The sequence below is a fragment of the Megalobrama amblycephala genome, linkage group LG19 (assembly GCF_018812025.1).
Source record: "Megalobrama amblycephala isolate DHTTF-2021 linkage group LG19, ASM1881202v1, whole genome shotgun sequence".
Lineage (NCBI taxonomy): Eukaryota > Metazoa > Chordata > Actinopteri > Cypriniformes > Xenocyprididae > Megalobrama > Megalobrama amblycephala.
Window position 1 is genome coordinate 19904483 of NC_063062.1, and position 21279 is coordinate 19925761.

The window sequence follows — 21279 nt, forward strand, 5'->3', positions numbered from 1 at the left end:
TCATGGGCATTTAATAGTTTTTGACGTTTCACTGTAAGTTAAATCTCTTTTTTGGCTCTTTTTTGGCCTGTAAAAGTAAACCTGCTTTATAATTACAGACATCTGAATATAAGGCGTTTTTTACTTCCAGCCCTCATTAACAATTATATATAATTTACAAATGATTATATACAAAATTAATGGTAGCTATTGAGATTGATGTGGTTTGAAATTGGTAAAATATGCTCGGGAAAAAATATGATCAGAAAATCGACTTGCCTAATAATTATGCATGCATTGTATATTAGTTTTACAGGGGTGCACCAGTGCAAATCAGTTTTGAACCTGTCATAACAAATAGATGCAGAGAGATTAAAGATCTGCAGATGCTTTTAATACTGCTACAAACATACATTCCCACAAATAAACAAAAAACACTCACACCCCACTTTCCAAGTGATTACAGGACTTTAGGTAAAACCACTCTCCTTGAAGAATAAACAAACTGAGAAGGAAGCCATTGTGTGTGCTTAATTATGTTCATTTTTGGTATGCATGAACATTTCTTTGATCTATGGTTTGATGATTGGCTTGCTGATTAGCTGGTTAATGAGTATGATGTAATTAATTATTTTGTATTTTGATTCGTAATGATGATCTAATGGATGTTAGACAACTCACCACTTAAGCGATTACACTGAACTTGTCCATTGGTGCAGGAACAGCTGGTACGGCTGTCAGAAGACCAGCGATACCCCTCATCCAACTGACGTCCTTCATAAACACACTTTAGTTTCGTATGATCACATGTTTGCAAGTGATCAATCCTCGCCTGCAGGTCAGTGTTCTACATACACAGAGAATTGATTTTTAAAAAAAAGTGTATATAATATGACTTGGTTGTATACTTATCCTGCTTGTCACCCTTACAAAAAGTACCATGGCAAATGATGGTATCAGACACACTTTGATACAGTGCTATTTTAGTATTATTTATATATTATTATAGTTTTTTATTATTTTTAATTAGCTTTTATTTTTATATTTCCTAGTGCTGTCAATCGATTAAAATTAACGAATTAATCACACATTTTTCTGTAATTAATCATGATTAATAGCACCAAACATTACATTTTTATATATTTTTATATTGTAATAATTTCACCCTTTAATCTCCAAATTAGTGTAGAAACAACATAAAGACAGTATTGTTTAATTATTTGATCTAACAGGTAGGAAATATCCAGAATCAAAGCAGTTATCAATCACTTAACAGTCTTCACTGCATCATTTTAATTAAAATACAAATTAATTTTTATTACAGCAACAAAAGTTATTGAGTTAAGAGCAGTGAGTGATTTTCTTTTTCTTTTGTTCTTTGATTAACATTAATGGCAGACTGTAGCAGGTTTATTAGGCTGAACAGACCAAAGCATTTTTATCTTTATGCACACAATAATAATCTTTTACATTGTAATCAATTGCAATTGAATTAGATATGTCTTTGAGTTCTGATAGACTAGACAAACCATCTCTTTTGCAGGAATGTTTAGTCTCCATTAACAAATGGATGGCAGATAAAAGATCAAACTGATGTGTTGATTATTGTCCCAGACAACATTACCCCTAAGATTAGGCAGGTCATTGGTGGTCTATCATCCCCTGACTGTGGTGACATAAAAAATGTGGGTGTCATTTTCAACAGATCAATGTGTTTTAACAGTCTGTAGTTCGTTACTGTTTTTCCATCTCAGGAACATTGCTAAGATTAGATCTATGGTTTCAAAAAAATAAATGGAGATGCTTTTTCATGCTTTTATTTCTTCACGGTTGAACTATTGTAATGCTTTGTACACATGTTTGAACAAATCTGATCGATTACAAATTGTACAGAATGCAGCTGCTAGGCTTTTGACTAGGTCCGACAGGAGGTCGCACATTACTCCTGTGCTTAAGGAGCCCTTCATTGGCTTCCTATTAATTTTAGAGTGCATTTCAAAATTTTAGTTATTACTTACAGGGCCTTGCATGGTCAAGCACCCTCTTATATACAGGATCTATTGCATGCACACATCCCTAGTCGATCTCTGAGGTCTTCAGGCCAAGACCTTTTAGCTATTCCCAGAACACGTCTTAAGACAAGAGGTGATCAAGCCTTCTGTGTAGTAGCTCCAAAGCTCTGGAAGTCTCTTCCTTTAACGTTGAGAACTATGAGTCTTTTAAAAAACATTTAAAGACACATCTTTTTGAACAAGCTAATTAACAATATGGTTTGCCTGTTATTAAATTTGTTATTGATGGTATTTGTAGAGTATATTAATGCATATTTATTTTATTTGTTTGATGTTATTTTTATTGTAAAGCACTTTGTGACCCCTCCTTGTCTGTGAAAGATGCTATATAAATAAACTTTACTTACTTACTTACTAATCCTTTTATTTTTACTATTTGGCATGTTCGTGTGCGTAATAGGCAGAGTGTACACACGTTGTGCACCTGCATATAGGCGCATATTACAAACACGCTCTTTAAAATATTGCGCCATTGACTTTAGACCAGGTTTGATCAATGGTGTAATCTATTTCAGTTGCCTCAAAATAGTAATTTTTCAACAAAGTTTTTATTTATTTTATTTCAGTTTTATTTTTTTTGTTTAATTTCAGTTTGTAATTTTAGTAGTTAAACTTAGTTGCCAAGGCAAGGCAACATTTGAACATTTTCATCTGTTTTTAAGAATTTCATCTAATTTTTCTATATTATATTATATTATATAGTTAACTAACACTAAAAGTATATATATATATATATATATATATATATATATACTATGAAATAATTCATTCATTCATTCATTAAAAACCTTATTCATTTACCATGACATTTGCATGGTACTCCAAAGTATTTCAAAATATATCATGGTATTATCATGCTACTTATCCCTTATACAAACATGGTCATGGTACAAGCACAAAATAACAATGACAGTACCATGGTACTACTTAGTCCTTTTTTCTTTCTTTTTTTGGAAGAGCAGACACACATTACATTCTCAGTGTACCTGTTTCTTTAGCATGTCAAGCATCGTCATCATGTTATGCAGGTTGCTCTCCATTTGACCAAAACGCAAGTATGAATCACTGGGGTATCTTTGACTTAATGCTACTTCGTCTCCACGGTCTCCCTGGTCTTGCATCATATCCAGGTCTGAGACTGCTGATACGGTGGGACTGGTCGTTTGGGCTGTGTCAGGAAGGGAGTCTGTAATAATCACACACACACAATCACAAACACACATTATAAAAGAAGAATACATTGTGCTGGGCTTTAATCAAAAACAAAAAAGAGCCCAAGTTTTTTCACCGGGAAAGTTTAGACATTTTATAATATGTGTGCATCAGTATTTTTTCTATAATGCAGAAGCATGAATTTATTCAAACTGGAGAAAAAAAAAGAAAAAAAAAAGTGAAAAACATAAAGCTGAAAATCCAACTAAACCTTAATCTAACCCTAAGCTTTATGGAGCTGTATGACTTTTATTTGCTGCTCTGAAAGTTTCCTGTTGTGAGTGTTTTTTGCATGTGCATAATGTAGTTCAGACGATTAAATGTTTTTAGGGGTTTAAGTGTGTAGTTTTTAGGGGTTCCTCACTGTCACACACCTAGCTAGCTGTCACACGTCTCATGTCTTGTACAGTATGTTTACAGTAATTTAATTTTAGGATAGAAAGGCTCAATAACCAACAAAACCAGGTAAGTTCATAAATTCATAGGGTATGTCGGGTTTTTATGATTAGCAAACTTAGTTGGACAATTTAATTCGAGACCTGATGACTAACATTATAACTTAGCCTACTCAGCTAACGTTTTACATCATGTTATAATAATATAATGGCGCAAATAGTGGGTATGCAAGAACCAATGCTGTCAATCAAATTGTTCATTAATTATTCGTGAATATGTTAAAAACATACTTTTCCGAACTATTCCTAGGTTTTTGACCCGATCAGAACCAAACCAGTGCAAAAATGTTCTCTGAAGTCTGAATATCAACAATTATCAAAAAAAAAGTTGACATTTTGATTCACGGTCACTAAAGGGCACCAAAACATACAATGCAATCACGATGTGATTTTAGCCACTTTTACTAAAATGGCTATAACTCAAGAACGAAATGAGATATTAGCACCAAACTTGGTTCACATGTGTAGAGGCTCAATCTTTGGTCACAACAAAAAAATCGCGTCGATTGGATTGGACACTAGGTGGCGCTATAACTTGAAATAAAAAATGAAGACAGCTGTAACTATGCAACTGTTAGTCCGATCGACTTGAAATTTGGCATGCAATGTCTTGGTCCAAGGGGGCATGATAGTCTATAAGGACATTGGCGTATCTCAAAAAACATGGCCGCCATTGGTCAATGAAATTTGAGCACCTATTAGACAAGGTTAACGAAGGCCAATCGATTTAGCGCTTAAAAAACTTTTGCGAATATCTTCGAAACCATTAGTCCAATCGATACGAAACCAGTGTATGAAACACGCAACCTAAGTTGGTTTACTGCATGTTCTAGTCAAAATGTTAAAATTTTGATAGGAAGTGGCAAAAAAATCCAATCAAAGTCTCTCATGGGTTCTTATTCTCTCATATGTATACATGTATATAACGTATATGTATATACGTCTATAACTTCAAAACAAAATGAGATATGTGACCGGTCACGGAAAGTAGGGACACAAGTTGGTTCTGGGGCATTTTGAGTTATTCACAGATTCTGAAAGTGTAGTCTCCAAGCTTTCCAACGATGTGTAACACATGGAAATCTGATAATATTTGGAGAAGTTGTGGCCATTTGAAGGTAGGCACTCAAAAATGCTCAAAGGGCAGAAAATGACCTCTAATTTTGCAGTTCTCGCCTGTTCTCACCTGCTGGGAGTGACAAAAGGGCTCATTTACATCTCATTTAGATAAGCCATACCCCCTGTAAAGCTGCATGGTTGCATAGCAACAACAGACGCAACGGGAAAAATCGGACCGCATACTATTAATAATAAAGGATAATGTGCATTGTAAATGTCAGTAATTTATCTTTTTTGACATTAGGACTTTTTTAACAGGATTCTGTGATAACCGTATAGTCCTGGTTTAGACCTCAGTTAGTGGTTAGACCTGGTTTGAGTCAAAGGATTAAAAAAATCCTGTACATTAAACTCTTCAATAAATACTTTTACTTTTGACTTTTGACATTTTACGGCTACGGATACTTTATACTTTTACTTACGTAGGAATTTAATCTGATACATTTACTATTACATTAGTAAATCCTTGTTAAGAATATTAAGTATTAAGTATTAAGTAGTAACTGGCTAAAATACATTCAGTTCAAGAATAGTAAGGTTTACATTTTTGTTGCATAACGAAGTTTGCACTACTATGCGTCTGTTTGCCTCTAAATGTCCAATAATTCGCATGTCCTGCCACTCTTTTTTCCGCAGCTAAAGAATCCAGCCGTATGTTGTACTTCAAAACATTTTCGGTGTAACGGCCACGGTTCAGCTCGTCTGCGATATTCTTTGCGGCGTCCATCTTCATTAAATTTTGATATCAGCTAGAGCCGGCCAGAGCGCTGCATAAATAAGTAGCCACGCTTCCCTTGGAGGGCAGCGGCAATAACAAAAGAAACAAAAGCCAGCCTATCCGATTCCAGTATGGAAATACAAACAGACAATGACACACCCCTACTGTGAGATAGAATCCCAGAAAAACAAGCCGATTTCAACCGCAAAATGTACGCTTTTAAATAAACCAATACTGCTACCTAAAACACGGAGATGCTTCTTCGTGATCTCAACTAACAGATTCTGCAAAAAAACGAAAATCACCAATTTTGAAAAAAAAAAACGCTTCTTTCTCAGTTTGCTCCATAGTTGTGCTGCCGACTTGTGTCCCTGGTTTCCGTGACGGGTCACATATTTTCACCAAATTTGACACATATGTATGGACACACTCTGAAGACACCCAAAAAAAGGGGTGGAGATCGGGCAATAGGTGGCCCTATAACTGTCAAAAAACATATTTTTCCCTAGTAAATTGCCTGACAGTGCCATTTGGTGCCATCAGATGGCAACTAATATAGATCAAGGTTTCAAGGTTTTGTCATGTAAAATCCCTATTAAACTATATAAATCCTTATAATAACATTACAGAAAGTCAGCCAATAAGAGGTCCTCTGCTGCCACCTGCTGTTTAAAATAGTAATTTTGTCATACTACTCACTAATATTGTTCTATAATTCATATTTAGACTTAGACTTATTATATTTAGAAATCATTATTTTAACATGTTCATCACTACATTTCCATTCCATTTCCATTCTCAGTTTCACTGAGATTTGCAGAAAACATCTTTATGTTCATCCTTCATATATTTCAAACACTGGATCTATAAGAAAATATGTGTGTGTGTGTGTGTGTTTGTGTCTGTGTTTATGTGTGTATGTGTGTGTGTCTGTAAGCATGCTTAGTATGTATAACGCATTATTGCTTACAGTGGTGGTCAGAATTATTGGCACCCTTGGTAAATATGATCAAAGATGACTATAAAATAAATATGCATTGTTTAGCCTTTTGATCTGTAATTCATAAAATGAGCAAAAATCTAACCGTTCATATTTACATTTTTTTAGCACACCAGGGTGATCATGAACATGAAATTGTCCAGCTATGACTTCCTGTTCCACAGGTGTATAAACATAAGGAAACACAAAGGCCAAATTCCCATAATCATTCATCACAATGAGTAAAACCAATGAATATAGTTCTGATGCGCAGCAAAAGATTGAAAAAAAAAAATCTGCCTGGAAGAGGACGTGTGTCTAAATCACCCTAATGCACGGTGAGGAGGAAAGTTTGAGTGGCCAAAGACTCTCCAAGGATCACAGCTGGAGAAATGGCAGAGATTAGTTGAGTCTTGAGTCTCAGAAAGCCTAAAAAAAATTATCAAACAGCATCAACATCCCCACAAGTTGTTCAGGAAGATTTCAAGAAAAATCCTCTGTTCTCATCCAGAAACAGTCTCCAGCATATTCAGTTGTCAGACAAGACTTGAGCTTCAAACGGGACTGGCTTCTACGGTCAGATGAAACTAAAAAAGAGCTTTTTGGCAGCAAACCCACCAGATGGGTTTGGTGCACACATGGATAAAAAGTACCCCATGCCCACAGTTAAATATACTGCTGGATCTTTAATGTTGTGGACCTATTTTTCTGCTGGAGGTCCTGGACATCTTGTTCAGATATATGATATCATGAATTCTATCAAATACCAATAGATAAAAAATCAAAATCTGACCGCTTCTGCTAGAAATCCAATAACGGGCCGTGGTTGGATCTTCCATCAGGACAATGATCCAAAACAAACATCAAAACTAACACAAAAATGTGTCACTGAGTACAAAATGAAGCTTCTGCCATGGCCATCCCAGTCCCCTGACCTGAACCCTAAAGAAAATGAGTGGAGTGAACTGAAGAGAAGAAGCACCAACATGGAGCTGGAATCTGAAGGATCTGGAGAGATTCTGTATAAAGGAATGGTCTCTGATCTCTTGTCAGGTGTTCACCAAACTCATCAGGCATTATAGAAGAAGAGTCAGAGCTGTTTTCTTGGCAAAAGGAGGTTGCAAAAAGTATTTAACAAAAGGGTGCCAATAATTGTGGCCAACGTGTTTTGGAGAAAAACATTTATTTCATTATGTGATTTTCTCCCCACTTTCAATTCTTTTCCTTCAATGAACAGTTAGATTTTTGCTTATTTTATGAATTAAAGATCAAAAGGATGAACAATGCATAATTTTTTTTTTTGTCATCTTTGATCATATTTACCAATAATTTTGACCACCACTGTAAGCCTTTTCTTTCTCTGTGTTTGTTTTAGCATATATCATAGCTGTTCCTCTATGATTTAAGTGGTTGCATGCTTACTAAAAAAAATAAATTCCTTTTTATGCATATGTGCTTAAAGGCCTTAAATGCTTGAACCCCAGTAAATGCTTCTTGCAGCTTTAATTATTATTGTTTCCATGCCTGTAAAATTGTCACAGATCCACGGACGCCTCTCATATGCCCTTGTGGAGAGTTCAGCAGTCTGCCAAATACCCTGAAAAAATAAGAAAACACATACAGTCAGTTGTATAACCACGAACACAACAGCAACCCATTACAAAGTCACACTGTCACATGACAGTAACACTGTAAAACAGATGAGCAATGACAACACACTGAAACAGGCACCACTATAGAATGCTTTAACTGTAACACAGCTGTAAAATCATTTAACATTAACATCATGGCAGCACAGTTACTGTAGCATTAACCATAATCAAAATGTAACAGATTATAATATCCCAGTATTCTATTGTGCAAGCCAAAGTGTCAGTGTTTGGCTGGTTAAACGCATTTTACTCCAGCCACTAAAAGGTAGCCGTATATTCTGATTGAATCAAATTTGTTGCAAGCAACACATATAAATATTATATTATAGCAGATGTTCTGCCAGTGAACAATTTGAGGGAACCTAAAGTCAATAGTCCTGCACCACATATGCTAATGGGTTGCTTTCTCCAGATCATATAGATCATCTTGGAGTCGTCTGATACTTGTTGCCTGTAAAAGATTCAGAAAATTGAGGAAAAACTGCAGAAATATTTGTTACTGTGGAAAAAAAGAGCCCTCACAGACAACCGATTTGGGTTTGATGTGGTATTTGCATGCTGGTTTTGATTTTGTTCCCCTCCCTGAAATTTGTTGCACTAAATCAGGGCTGTCAACTGGCGGCCCGAGGGCCAAATCCGGCCCGCCAATCATCTTCATCCGGCCCGCGGAACCCCAGTCTCCGTCCTCCTCTTTTCCTGGCGGTGTGGCTAAATTTGGTTAGATACGTGGCCACAGTGGCGCCTGCTGCTGTACGGCTATATACGTACACAATGCACGCTCCTCCGACTGATCTGAGAAACGTTTTCCGTGCAAATATTTCAGCAGTTATTATGTGTGTTCCGTATTTCTGTCGATTGAACCAGCGATACCGATCATTCGTGAATCAATCATTCTTTTGTCTCGATCTTTTCTTTTCCGTGAACTGGCCAAACGCGCTTTATTAACGATCTGAAACGATTTGGATTCGTTCAGACCGCTCTGTCACTGAATCTGTAGTTGTTTCTCGGTCAATAACAACAAATACAGAACAAATAGCGCTGTTTTCAGGTGTTTCACTAGTTTACTTCGAACTACGCAGCATGGCACAGTGGATAATAGAACGTTAGTTCACCCAAAAATGAAAATTCTGTCATTTATTACTTACCCTCATGCCGTTCCACACCAGACCTTGTTAATCTTAAGAACACAAATTAAGATATTAAATCCAATGGCTCCGTGAGGCCTCCATAGGAAGCAATGACATTTCCTCTCTCAAGATCCATAAAGGTACTAAAAACATATTTAAATCGGCTCATGTCATGTGACTACATTGGTTCAATATTAATATTATAAAGCGACGAAAATATTTTTGGAGCGCCAAAAAAAAAACAAAATAACGACTTATTTAGTGATGGCCGATTTCAAAACACTGCTTCATGAAGCATCGGAGCATAAATGAATCAGTGTGTCGAATCATGATTCAGATCGCGTGTCAAACTGCGAACGGCTGAAATCACGTGACTTTGTCGCTCCGAACAGCAGATTCGATACACTGATTCATCTGTGCTCCGATGCTTCCTGAAGCAGTTTTGAAATCGGCCATCACTAAACAAGTCGTTATTTAGTTTTTTTTTTTTGGCGCTCCAAAAATATTCTCGTCGCTTTATAACATTAATATTGAACCACTGTACTCACATGAACCGATTTAAATGTGTTTTTAGTACCTTTATGGATCTTGAGAGAGGAAGTGTCATATTCTACTTTAAAAATGTGCGTTCCGGGTCGGAATGTCTGTTTTTGTTTTGGTCTGTGCGAAACCTCATGCTGCAGTTTATCCAATAGCATTTCGACATCACAGGTTGCCAGTTGGCGGAAAACACCATGTATTGCAACCATGGAAACCAACAAACAAACTGGGTCAGAGAATCAGGCAATAACGTCAGCTGCGCGTTCTCGCTCTCTTCTCTGTCACGGTGAAGTGACACACACCCGCGCGGGCGCCTCCTCTCTCTCCCTCGTCTCTTTCGCTCCGGTTAAGTAGTGCGCATAATTTTAGTCATTCCCGCAGGTTTCGCGCTCACACCGAAAGCGCGCGCACCACTGATCTATATTAGTGAAGCGAACAAGCAACGCTCAGTCTCAAACAGAGACAGAAGTCAAACAGACAGAGTCACAACAAGTACCAAAATAAGCGTCTTCCAGCGCTTAAACTGTCAAATACATACAAAAGTATGTCAAAACCAGCGGCACAGGCAATCTTGGCGAGTATTCAGATAAACACAGTAAGTTTTGAATCGTTAAATAGCTAAGAAAGTGAACTCATGACGTGTGTAACATTATTGGGTCCGTTGAACACCGTTCATAGACTCTTAAAGGGACAGCAGTCCAAAATTCCTGCTGCTGTCTGTCATGTTAATCAAATAACAAAAGACAAAGAAAATCGCTTTCTGCTCTTGACTGAATACGTTTTATAACTTTAATGGTAAGAATTATTTGCAATAAAGACTACAGAAATTAAGGTAACCAATGCAAAATAACACAATGTGTTATTTTACATTTGATTACTTTAATTTCTGTAGTATTTCTTACCTGAAGAAAAACCCAGTTAACCCGAAAACCTTAGTTTCATAGCTCTCTTTATTCTATTGCATTTATTTGAGCTGTTTATATTTTATTACTGACTTTTACTTGTTTTTTTATGAAAATAAATCTCTGCATTGAAGAAAAGTAGATTTTTGTTTGTATATGTTGTCAATTATAGTTCTTAGAAAGAAAATCGGAATCTGCAAAAAATATGTATCGGCCGATCATACTAAGAAAAAATCGGAAATCGGAATCGGCCAAGAAAATTGCAATCGGTGCATCTCTACTAAAAAGCTTCTGAATCCATCTAAATATCTCTATGAACAACAGCATATCAAAACAGATAAATCAACTCATCAGCTTACAGTGTTTAAGTCTCCTCAGCTTTCATTGTCAATTGCGCTCCCTATTGTTGCTGGCAACCATATGCTGTAAAAGCTGGCAACCCGCGTCTTTGAACGAGGGGGCGGGCCAAACAATATTTTGAATTTGGACTGCAGTACCTATTTTGAACACTGGGTGTCATTATTACATAGAGCCCCTTTAAACAGCGTTGGACATCTAGTGAGAAGAGTTTCAATTCGACACACACCTCTCGGTTACAAACTACAAATTACTGGATGATTAAACTACTTTTAAATCGGATGAAACAGCCTCGAAATTCCCAACAAGACTGATGAGGAAAACAGGAGAAACGTGCCATGAATGAAGATAGAAGTCTTTTAAATCACAAAATCACAATGAACTGTAGTAATTTGCCATGGTTTGGAAATGTGGAATATTTATCTTGAAAACTATTTTATAGCCATTTATATTGCAATATATTTATTAGGTGGGTAGGGGAATATATAATTCATGTATTTGTTAAGGTGTAGTTTGTACCTGTGTTTAGGTGTGTTTCACCTTGGGACCAGTTAGATATCTAGCAATTTAAAAATATAATTTTTTTTGCATATGTCCAAACTAGTCAAATCGATTAATCACGATTAATCGCATCTAACATAAATGTCTGTAAATATATAATACATGTGTGTATATATTAGATATACATGCATAGTACATACACACACACACACACACACACACAGAGAGACAGTATCTATACATATATATGTTTGTAAATTAAAATTATGGGATTAAAATATCTTAAAATGTAATAAATGTATTTTTTTTTTATTCTGGCATGATTTTATAACATCATATATCAACATAGTGTAAAATGGTATTAAAATTATGTGTAGAAGTCATTGCTTTGTTATGAGAAAGAATGTCCGGAAAAATGAATTTCATTGATGCCATTCAGAGTAACCAATATTAAGGGACCATTTTGGATCAAGTCATGTGGTCAGTATCATGTGACAGGATGTGCCATCATTCTGACACCTGCAAAGGACCACATGGCTGTGAAGCAAAGTAACTAATTCTCTTTTAACTATTTAAAAAAGTCATGTTTTCACTTGCTCATACACTTGTCCCGAAACATCAAGTCATTCGGTACAACCGCTATAAGACATGGAAAATGTTGTAATATTTTAAAAACTTGTACTAAATATAAAATGTTTGATTGTCCTTTTGCTAGCTAGCTAGATATCAGCCTGTTAGCATTTTTTGAAAATATCGTCATTCGGTATAACCAAAAGTGTCATTCGGTAAAACCGCAATTTCAATTAAACCGACTTTTTTGGTGACAAATTTTGTCCATCTTGTAAAAAATGACAAAAGCAGTATTAATTGATTATAAAAACCACATATTCTCATTGTTAACACTTAATACACTTATACTTACACTTAATAACACTTAATTATATCTCCATTATGTTTTTTACATTTTTAAAAACCTTACTCATCAATGACCCATATATAGGGTAAATTCAGGTTGACACTTTTGCCATTGAGATGACTGGGAAAAAGTGTCCCAATCAACCTGAATTAATCCCAATATATATACAAACTTTTATGTTAGATACGATTAATCAATTTGACAGCTCTAGCCAAAACACTTTTTAGGGACACTACCATGTAGCTAACATATGTGTTTGTGTCAGTAAACTTACACTGAACTTGCTAGCCTTATTTCCTGCAGTGCTGGAGAACGTAACCTGCAGATCGTGTGGGAAGTCAAGAGCCAGGATTCGTCCACCTTCTTTCAGTTTGAGCACCACAGCCTCGTCGCATTCCAAAAACATCACCACCTGTCTGGGCTCCACACTCAGAGCCATCCTCACCCAACCACCGGCTATGAACGGATTCCCACCCGGCAGCTTAATCACTTCCGGCTGGCCATTCGCTGACCTGAACTCCAACTGCAGCCAGTTTTCTTGGGTGTTGGAGACAAGCTCCAGCAGGGGGCGTCCGTCATGCTGCAGGTGGGCAGGGGAGATGAAGGAGATGAGAGTGGCCTCCGAGCCTTTGGTTTGCCGTCCCACTAGGTGCAAACCCAGGACGCCATCTGAGGTGCTGAAGAAGAAGTCGGATAAGTCCTGGGGTAGCGTGAGATGAGGCGTGCGGGAACGGAAACGCCAGGCTGGCATCTCTGGGTCACGACCTTTGGCCTTAGATACCAACCGTTGAGAGTGAGTGACATTTTGAACCTTCAAGAGGTTGATTACTAATGGAGGAAATTAATAACATGAAAAATGACATTAGCAATGGCATTATTAAATTAAAAAGCAACATGTTTTATGCCTGGCAATTATTCAGAACCATTATATATAACAATGTATACTCTGGTAATACTACAGTATATGATAGAGTACCATAACTGTACCATGGTACCTACATAGTACTTGTTCTTGTTCTCACAGTCCTGACAGATGAAAATATCTGATATGTTAAATTCACAACCAGTCAATTTATTTTGTTTTTTAAAGTCTTTTATGCTCACCAATGCTGCATTTTTTTTTTATTAAAAATACAGTAAAAACAGGGATATTGTGAAATATTATTTAAATAAAAAATAAATGTTTTCTATTTGAATATATTTTAAAATGTAATTTATTTCTGTGAAGACAGCTGAATTTTCAGCAGTGTTTAGTCACATGATCCTTCAGAAATCATAGTGTATGCTAATAAATATTATAAGCATTCTAATAAATTACATTTAGGAAACTGTTATTTTAAATTGTAATAATATTTCACAAAATTACTGTTTTTAAAAGTAAAATAAATGCAGTCCTGATGACCATAAGAGAGAAAAATCTAAATTATTAAAAAAAAAAAAAAAAACTTTTAACCAGTATCTATATCATACAGATGAAATGGTAAACATTGAAATGATTTTTGACAGTTTATAAGTATAGTGAGGTGTGGGGGAAAAACCCTGCGGAGCACTGATGGCAAATGAGGAAAATGCTCTTAATGACTTCCTTTTCCTTGTTAGATCTTTACTGTTCCAAACTTCCCTCAGGACAAAGCAGCTCTACACACACACAAACACACTGTCTCAATCCATATCTCAGGTGTTTCTGTATGACTGAAAAGATAGCAGACAGGAACTTAAAAGGGCAGACAGAGATAGAGAGACGAGGAAGAAGACATAGTTTGTATGAAGTGATGAAGTTCTTTTGAAAATTAAAAAAAAACACAACAACAATAGACAAACAAAAAGAATCTCAGCAGGCAAGCAGAAACATACCTGCATTGGGCAGAAATCAGAGGTTAACAGAGACAGCGATAACAGAGAGAGAATAGTTTACGTGTGTTTTTACTTAGCTATGGTTTGAGAACAACATGGTCCAAACAATCTAAAATCAGAATCAAAATCTCCAGGAGATTTTTATTCTATTGCAAAAAAGTTTTCATTTAGGTCTTGGGTTAGTCTATAATCTGAGTTACAGTTTTTCTCAGTCGCTTTGGCACATTTCTCGAATCATCCTTAAAATTTGCAAAACCGTATGTTCATTTCTCGAAACAATTCGTACAAACAGCACATTTTGGATTACCTGCAAAAGCCTGTAACTTGCTCAAACATATCAGTGCTGTCAGAAATACAAGTCTTTGTGTCATTGTTCTCGAACAAGATGCTTAGCCATGTTGTCAATATGATGAATATTTCAGATGTAAACTATGGCTATGGTTTTTATGACAGTGATTGAAACTGCACAAGACTGCACTTTTTCTGTATGGCATATCAATTTTAACAGTGCAAATGGACACATTACTGTATATGGGAGATTGGTTGCAAAAGACTGGACAGGATTCACAGTTTTGTATTTACTGTTGGTCTGTCAACAAATCACTGTAAAATGTCCTTGTGATAAAAAAAGACAAGACTATATACATACACTGCATATATGTATTCATGTGTATAGTATGTATCTGTATAAAATTCATTTAGCCTACTATACTGTAAGTGTAAAGCAAGTGTAATATGCTACTGTAAATGTAAAAATGCTACTGTAATATTAAGATTATAGCATGCATACCATATTAGAGTACAGTGCACATTACTGAAATACATTCCTTGAAATTAGGAATTTCAATTGAAATTCTTGTGTTGTGCTCTGTCTACATATGCTTTTCAATTGAAGATTCACGACATGCATCTTTTAGCTGCTGAAGGAGTGGATTCTGGAATCCACTGCCGCTTCAATATATATATTTTAAGTTATTAATCAACATTTATCTTTCTGTTAAATTATTTGAAAGACTTTTTCAACATATGTTAAAGCATTTCTTTTCCTTTTCAAACACTAGAAACTTATTTTGAATATTGTCTGTATTTCTCACTGAGAGAAAAGAACGTGTTATCAGTATGTTTTGGGAAAGTTTCCTGCTCAGAGCAGAGCTCACATCAACTTCAACCTTGAAGAAGCTGTGAAATGTGTGTATCTGTGTATGTGCACTAAGTGTTCTGTGCAGGTCTTTTGTACTGGTGGACACCTGGCACTCTGCTTGAGACCAGCAGATGCCATGTCATGACCTCAAAAGGACATCCGGTACCTAAATCCAGAGTCCCCTCGTCAGCATCGTGAGAAAGGGAGATAATGACTCCCTTTATGACTAATGACTAGATGTTTTGAGGGGTAAGATTATTCAACAGAGAACCACATAATACATTTTGAGCAACATGACATTAGCGATTGATAATGTAGGAAACAGCAGACAATTGTATATAATCAATTGCCTGAATGTACTAAAGCATTTGCAATTTGTTCAGAAGAATGAGAAAATGCTTTTACGATGTGCACAAGTGACTAGATGATGCGGAAGTTGAACAAGTAGTTTTGAGAATTTCAGTTCTGGTCTGAGAAATGTGCCAAAGCGACTGAGAAAAACTGTAATAATCATTATTAGCTTTACTTTAAAAAATAGAAATGTTCTCATTTAGATGTTTCTGACTAGCTATAATATTAGGGATAAATTGTTGAAAAATGTTCATATGGGGAAAACCGTCAATTTGGAGATGTTCCCGAACAAGGGAACAAAATTTCAAAAAGATGTCTTTAAAAAAAAAATTTTTTTCACTTATTCAGAATAGATGTTTTAGGTATCATAGGCTATCTTTAAGGGTCATTTTTATAAATGTTTATATTAGGTGCTGCAACACCTGTACATCTTCCTGTATAGTCATCTTTCATTTTTTAATTTACATATATATATATATATATATATATATATATATATATATATATACAGTACAGTCCAAAAGTTTGGAACCACTAAGATTTTTAATGTTTTTAAAAGAAGTTTCGTCTGCTCACCAAGGCTACATTTATTTAATTAAAAATACAGTAAAAAACAGTAATATTGTGAAATATTATTACAATTTAAAATAACTGTGTACTATTTAAATATATTTGACAAAGTAATTTATTCCTGCGATGCAAAGCTGAATTTTCAGCATCGTTACTCCAGTCTTCAGTGTCACATGATCCTTCAGAAATCATTCTAATATGCTGATTTGCTGCTCAATAAACATTTATGATTATTTACAATGTTGAAAACAGTTGTGTACTTTTTTTTTTTCAGGATTCCTTGATGAATAGAAAGTTCAAAAGAACAGCATTTATCTGAAATACAAAGCTTCTGTAGCATTATACACTACCGTTCAAAAGTTTGGGGTCAGTAAGAATTTTTATTTTTATTTTTTTGAAAAAGATTAAAGAAATGAATACTTTTATTGAGCAAGCATGCATTAAATCAATCAAAAGTGGCAGTAAAGACATTTATAATGTTACAAAAGATTAGATTTCAGATAAACACTGTTCTTTTGAACTTTCTATTCATCAAATAATCAAAGTTTATGTACACTGATGCATATGCTGCGCGATAAAATGCAACAGCTGTTTTTAGACTTATTGGTTTGATTATTTCACGTGTTGCGCGTAGTCTCTGCTGTTATTATCTTTGCGCGTGAGACTTCGTTATTATGCGGTGAGTGGCAATGTGAAGCCGCACCCGAGGCTTCCCGTTTCCAGGACGCGCATCTCAATGCAGTGAAATCCGGTGGATGCTCGAGCTCAGATACTCTCCATTCATTTTAACCAATAAAAAGTCGTTAGAGAATCAAGAACCTCTGACTGCAGCGCACACATCTTTCTTCTCGTCATTATAGTTAATTTGAGGCAGTTTCCGTGGCGTTATTTGCTCTCGCTCAGATATTGCGAGTGCGGCTGTGCGCGCTCAAACTTTGTTCCATGTAAATCAAACATGCATTTTCTCTAGAATTGTCTTCTCTCCTGGATTTAATGTTGCTAGAAGAGGTCAGATGAGATCATGTAAGCCTATGTCGGTAAAACTCAGAAAAAATAACACGACTGTCCAATCAGCCGTTATAGGCTACGGTGCTCGTGGCGCGCACTCAAGAATTGCATGCGCAAATGCGCCGGCGCGCGCTGCATAATTACTTTATTATAGCTTTAAAAAAGCGCAATAGAAACTACGAGCAATGACCGTCGTTTGAAAATGAAACTGCCAAACATGCTATTAAAGCTGCCTCAAAACTGTGCATGCATGTATTTGTTGACATAGTTTTAAAGCTATTGTTGTCCGATTTGTTGGCCTAACGTCTTAAAAATGCACACCAAGGAAATCTAAATTTTCTCGGGGGAGCATGCCCCCGTACCCCCCTAGCAAACTACATTTTATGACCTCTGTAATTATGAAACTCTGCGTACATGTTCTATAAATTCTATCTAATGAAATTTGAGGTAAACGTGTATTTCTACAAATATGCGCACTTTGAGAGTAAAAGTTTGTATATATTAGTATGCACTGTGATCAAATATAAATGGGACCAAACGCGATTGAATGTAAAGGTTTATGTCTCGTTATTCTATTAATAACTACCGATTGATTTTGCATTTCTTTTATAAGTTAAGAATTATTAGTGTCATTGTAGTCATTATTAGTGTCATATATATATATATAGACAGTCGTGTTATTAGTAGCGGCCCCCTCATTTTTAGATGGGCCCCCCCAAAAATAAAATTCTGGCTACGCCACTGCCCACTAGTAAAAATATATCAAAAATGTCTGAATAATTTTTGATTTGACTTATTTTGTGTCTTTCTCTTGGCATGTCCTGCACTGGATTGTCAATAGAAAGACACAATCACTCACTCATCCATCACTGATTCCTCTAATCCATCAGTGTTGCAATATAGCGGCAGCACAGATCAATGATAACAATGTTTCACGTGTTTGATTGACAGCTGCTCTCACCGGTCTCAGTGCCTCGCGGGTGATTCGCGTCCTGATGAGTTTGAACACAGTCACAAACATTCCAAAGGATAATCAAACTCCAGACAAGATATCCAACTACAGACTTCAGCCGCATTCTCACAGCCGGAGTTGTCACAAAGTCCTCAGGAGGAAAAATACAGTTTTACTTAAAACTGAAGGAAAAAATGATTATAAATATCAAAATACATTAAACGTTACATTAAAAAATATAGCCTATGTATATATATATACGAGGCAATATTTTGGATGAAGAGTCTTCTGGTATGGTCTCGTATGACAGCGACCCTCAGACTGGAAACATCTGGACTTGTTTTCGGCTGTTTAGCTGGGGGGTTCAGCTGCTTTCCTGTCGCCTCCAAACAAAACAAGGCAAAGCTTCGTTCTGTTCCCTTCTCCGCGATTGAAATATTGGCTGTAAATGTGACAGCCGCTGGAGACTCCAGCTCTCTCCTCTGTTCTGATCGGAGTTCCTCTGCTCCTATAACTCTGATGATCCTCCTCCTCTGCAGCCAATGGAGAAAAACGGCAGACTTTGAACATTTCCGGATTTCCGGACTGCTCGAGCGAAGTCATCAAGAACACAAAGCAGTTTCATTAACACATAATGCACATTAATATTGTATGCAAAGATTATGCTCAACAGATCACGTGTATTCAAAAAAGAATAAATATGAATTATCAAAATATGTGATATCATAAAGGCAATAAAAAAGAAATATATATGAGGTGTTATGAATTTTAACTAATAAATTAATAAGAAGTTAAACCTTACACTGGCTGTATCATGGCAGTGATGGCCAGTTTCAGTATAGCATGGTATAGTACCATAGTATGTACTAAAATCTATGGTACTGCCACTGAATCAAAAACAAAAAGATAAAAAAAAAGTACTATTATGATACATTGTTAGAGTAAGAATTAATATAAACTAACAATTCTTTTCTTGTGAAATCTTGAATGTTACTTACATGAAGCCTATTTTCAAAAAAGAAAAAAAAAACATGGAGACTTCAGTGAGATAATATATGTTTGTAAGTCTGAATTAGTTTCTTCATGTGTAAAAGTCTCAGATGACCTTTGTTTCTGATTTCTTATTAAAGAGAGTACACTATTTCAGCCTCCTAATCCTGTCTTAAACTGTGTGCTTCCAAGTCAACTCTATTACTGTGTGTGTGCGGTCCTCTGTCAGGGTGTGTTAAAGCATATAAGGTATAGGGCGAGACAGAAATAGCCCAGATTACCACAAAAGACACATGCTGTTACACTTTACCATCAGGATCTTGAAAACATCTCATGTTTTGAATGTGACATACAGAAACATTAACCAAACCTATTTCTACATATATGTGTGTATAGATGGGTTTCATGTGACGTCACTGTATTCTATCGCCGCCATATTTGGGACCGGTCACAGCTGCGCGCCCTGTTAAAGTCTATGGTGACAGCAGCTACAACTACCAGAGGAAGGCCAAAGAAACGCTCTCAGAAGGTTCACAACAAGTTTACAATATATCTGGGATATCTGGTGCTGTTAGCCGTTTCAACAGACGTCAGAACTACAAATTTATTTGATCCCAAAGGAGTTAGATCGGCAGAATTATTGGCTTCATTCAGAAGGGACCACACCACTGGCAGCCAAACAGCAATGCACAACATTAATAACTGCTGTGCTGGGACTGTAATTTACATAACATTATAACGAAAACACGACTGTAATAAAATGTTGTGAATTCTCTGTGTTGTTGTTTCAGCGTGTTGTTGTGGTAAGAGCGCGTCGACTGAGTTAAACATTGATTACATAACTTGTTCAAACTTCACTTGTGCATTCGCGTCATTTTGTGCAGGTAAAACTTGTAATAATTTTATTAAGTAGCTATATCTGATTATTCTCATAAAGGATGTGTTTCGTTGAGGTAAATAACCCACAGAGCTGATGATCATCTATAGCTTCAGCGCGAGCACTCAAAAAGTAAGACAACATTAATATGATTGGGACTGTCTTCTTCTTATACATGATATTATAATCGTATATAGGCTACTTGTAAAATAACGTTGTGAATTATTTGGGCTTATTTGCTGTGTTTCGGTGTTTCAATGACGTTACTTCAAGTTCATCTGTACGTGATTTTGTGCAAATAGTTGTAATATTATTTTTATTTTGTATTAATATCTGGATATTTATATAGGATGTTTCCGTTGAGTTAATTAACTTTCAGTTTATGGTTTTTTTTTTTATTCTCTTCAGCTTCAGCGTGCGCAGCTCAAACAGCAATGATTAAGTCATTAAAATGTTTTACGTTACACAGTAATATTAAAACTTTAAATTTCTTTTAGAAAATTAATGCATTATTTTTAATACCTAGCTCTTATATTGTTCTAGTATTATTTTCATCAACACATAGTTTGATTAATAATAAGGATCATGATTTTTTTCTCAAATCATCTCATTTTGATAACAGTATTATTATTTGAGCTACACGCGCTGAATGAACACCGGTAAACTGAAGCGCTTTGCTAAGGTTAATTTACTCAACGGGACACATCCTATATAGGGTAATTCATATATATTTATACAAGATAGACGTAAAATTACAACTTATATTTGCACAAAATCATGCACGCATGTACTTGAACTAAGTAATGTAGTCAGCTGGTGTCGTGAATTTGTTCATCCTGTAACAACACGCCGAAACACAGCAACTAGAATTCACAATATTTTCAAATAAATCAAATAAATTTGTAGTTCTGACGACTGTTGAAACGGCTAACAGCACCACATATCCCAGATATATTGTAAACTTGTTGTGAACTTTCTGAGAGCATTTTGTTGGCCTTCCTCTGGTA

General features: G+C 35.8%; 1 protein-coding gene across 3 annotated transcripts in view; it reads right to left on the reverse strand.

Annotated features, from left to right (window-relative positions):
• The window catches only part of LOC125253857 (kielin/chordin-like protein), an 87642-nt gene extending 68693 nt beyond the window's left edge, over nt 1–18949 (reverse strand). The window contains exons 1-6 of one of the 3 annotated variants that reach the window (XM_048168063.1): nt 18667–18949; nt 18415–18556; nt 12804–13357; nt 8059–8131; nt 3038–3237; nt 661–826 (exon numbers count right to left, since the gene is read on the reverse strand). In XM_048168063.1, coding sequence (XP_048024020.1) covers nt 661–826; nt 3038–3237; nt 8059–8131; nt 12804–13357; nt 18415–18529 — 1108 coding nt within the window. In that variant the 5' untranslated portion in view covers nt 18530–18556; nt 18667–18949. Of the gene's footprint in view, nt 1–660; nt 827–3037; nt 3238–8058; nt 8132–9331; nt 9364–12803; nt 13358–18414 lie in introns of those variants that run through there. The other 2 variants (XM_048168064.1, XM_048168065.1) reach the window with 2 other exon arrangements.
• Nucleotides 18950–21279: the final 2330 nt, after the last annotated feature.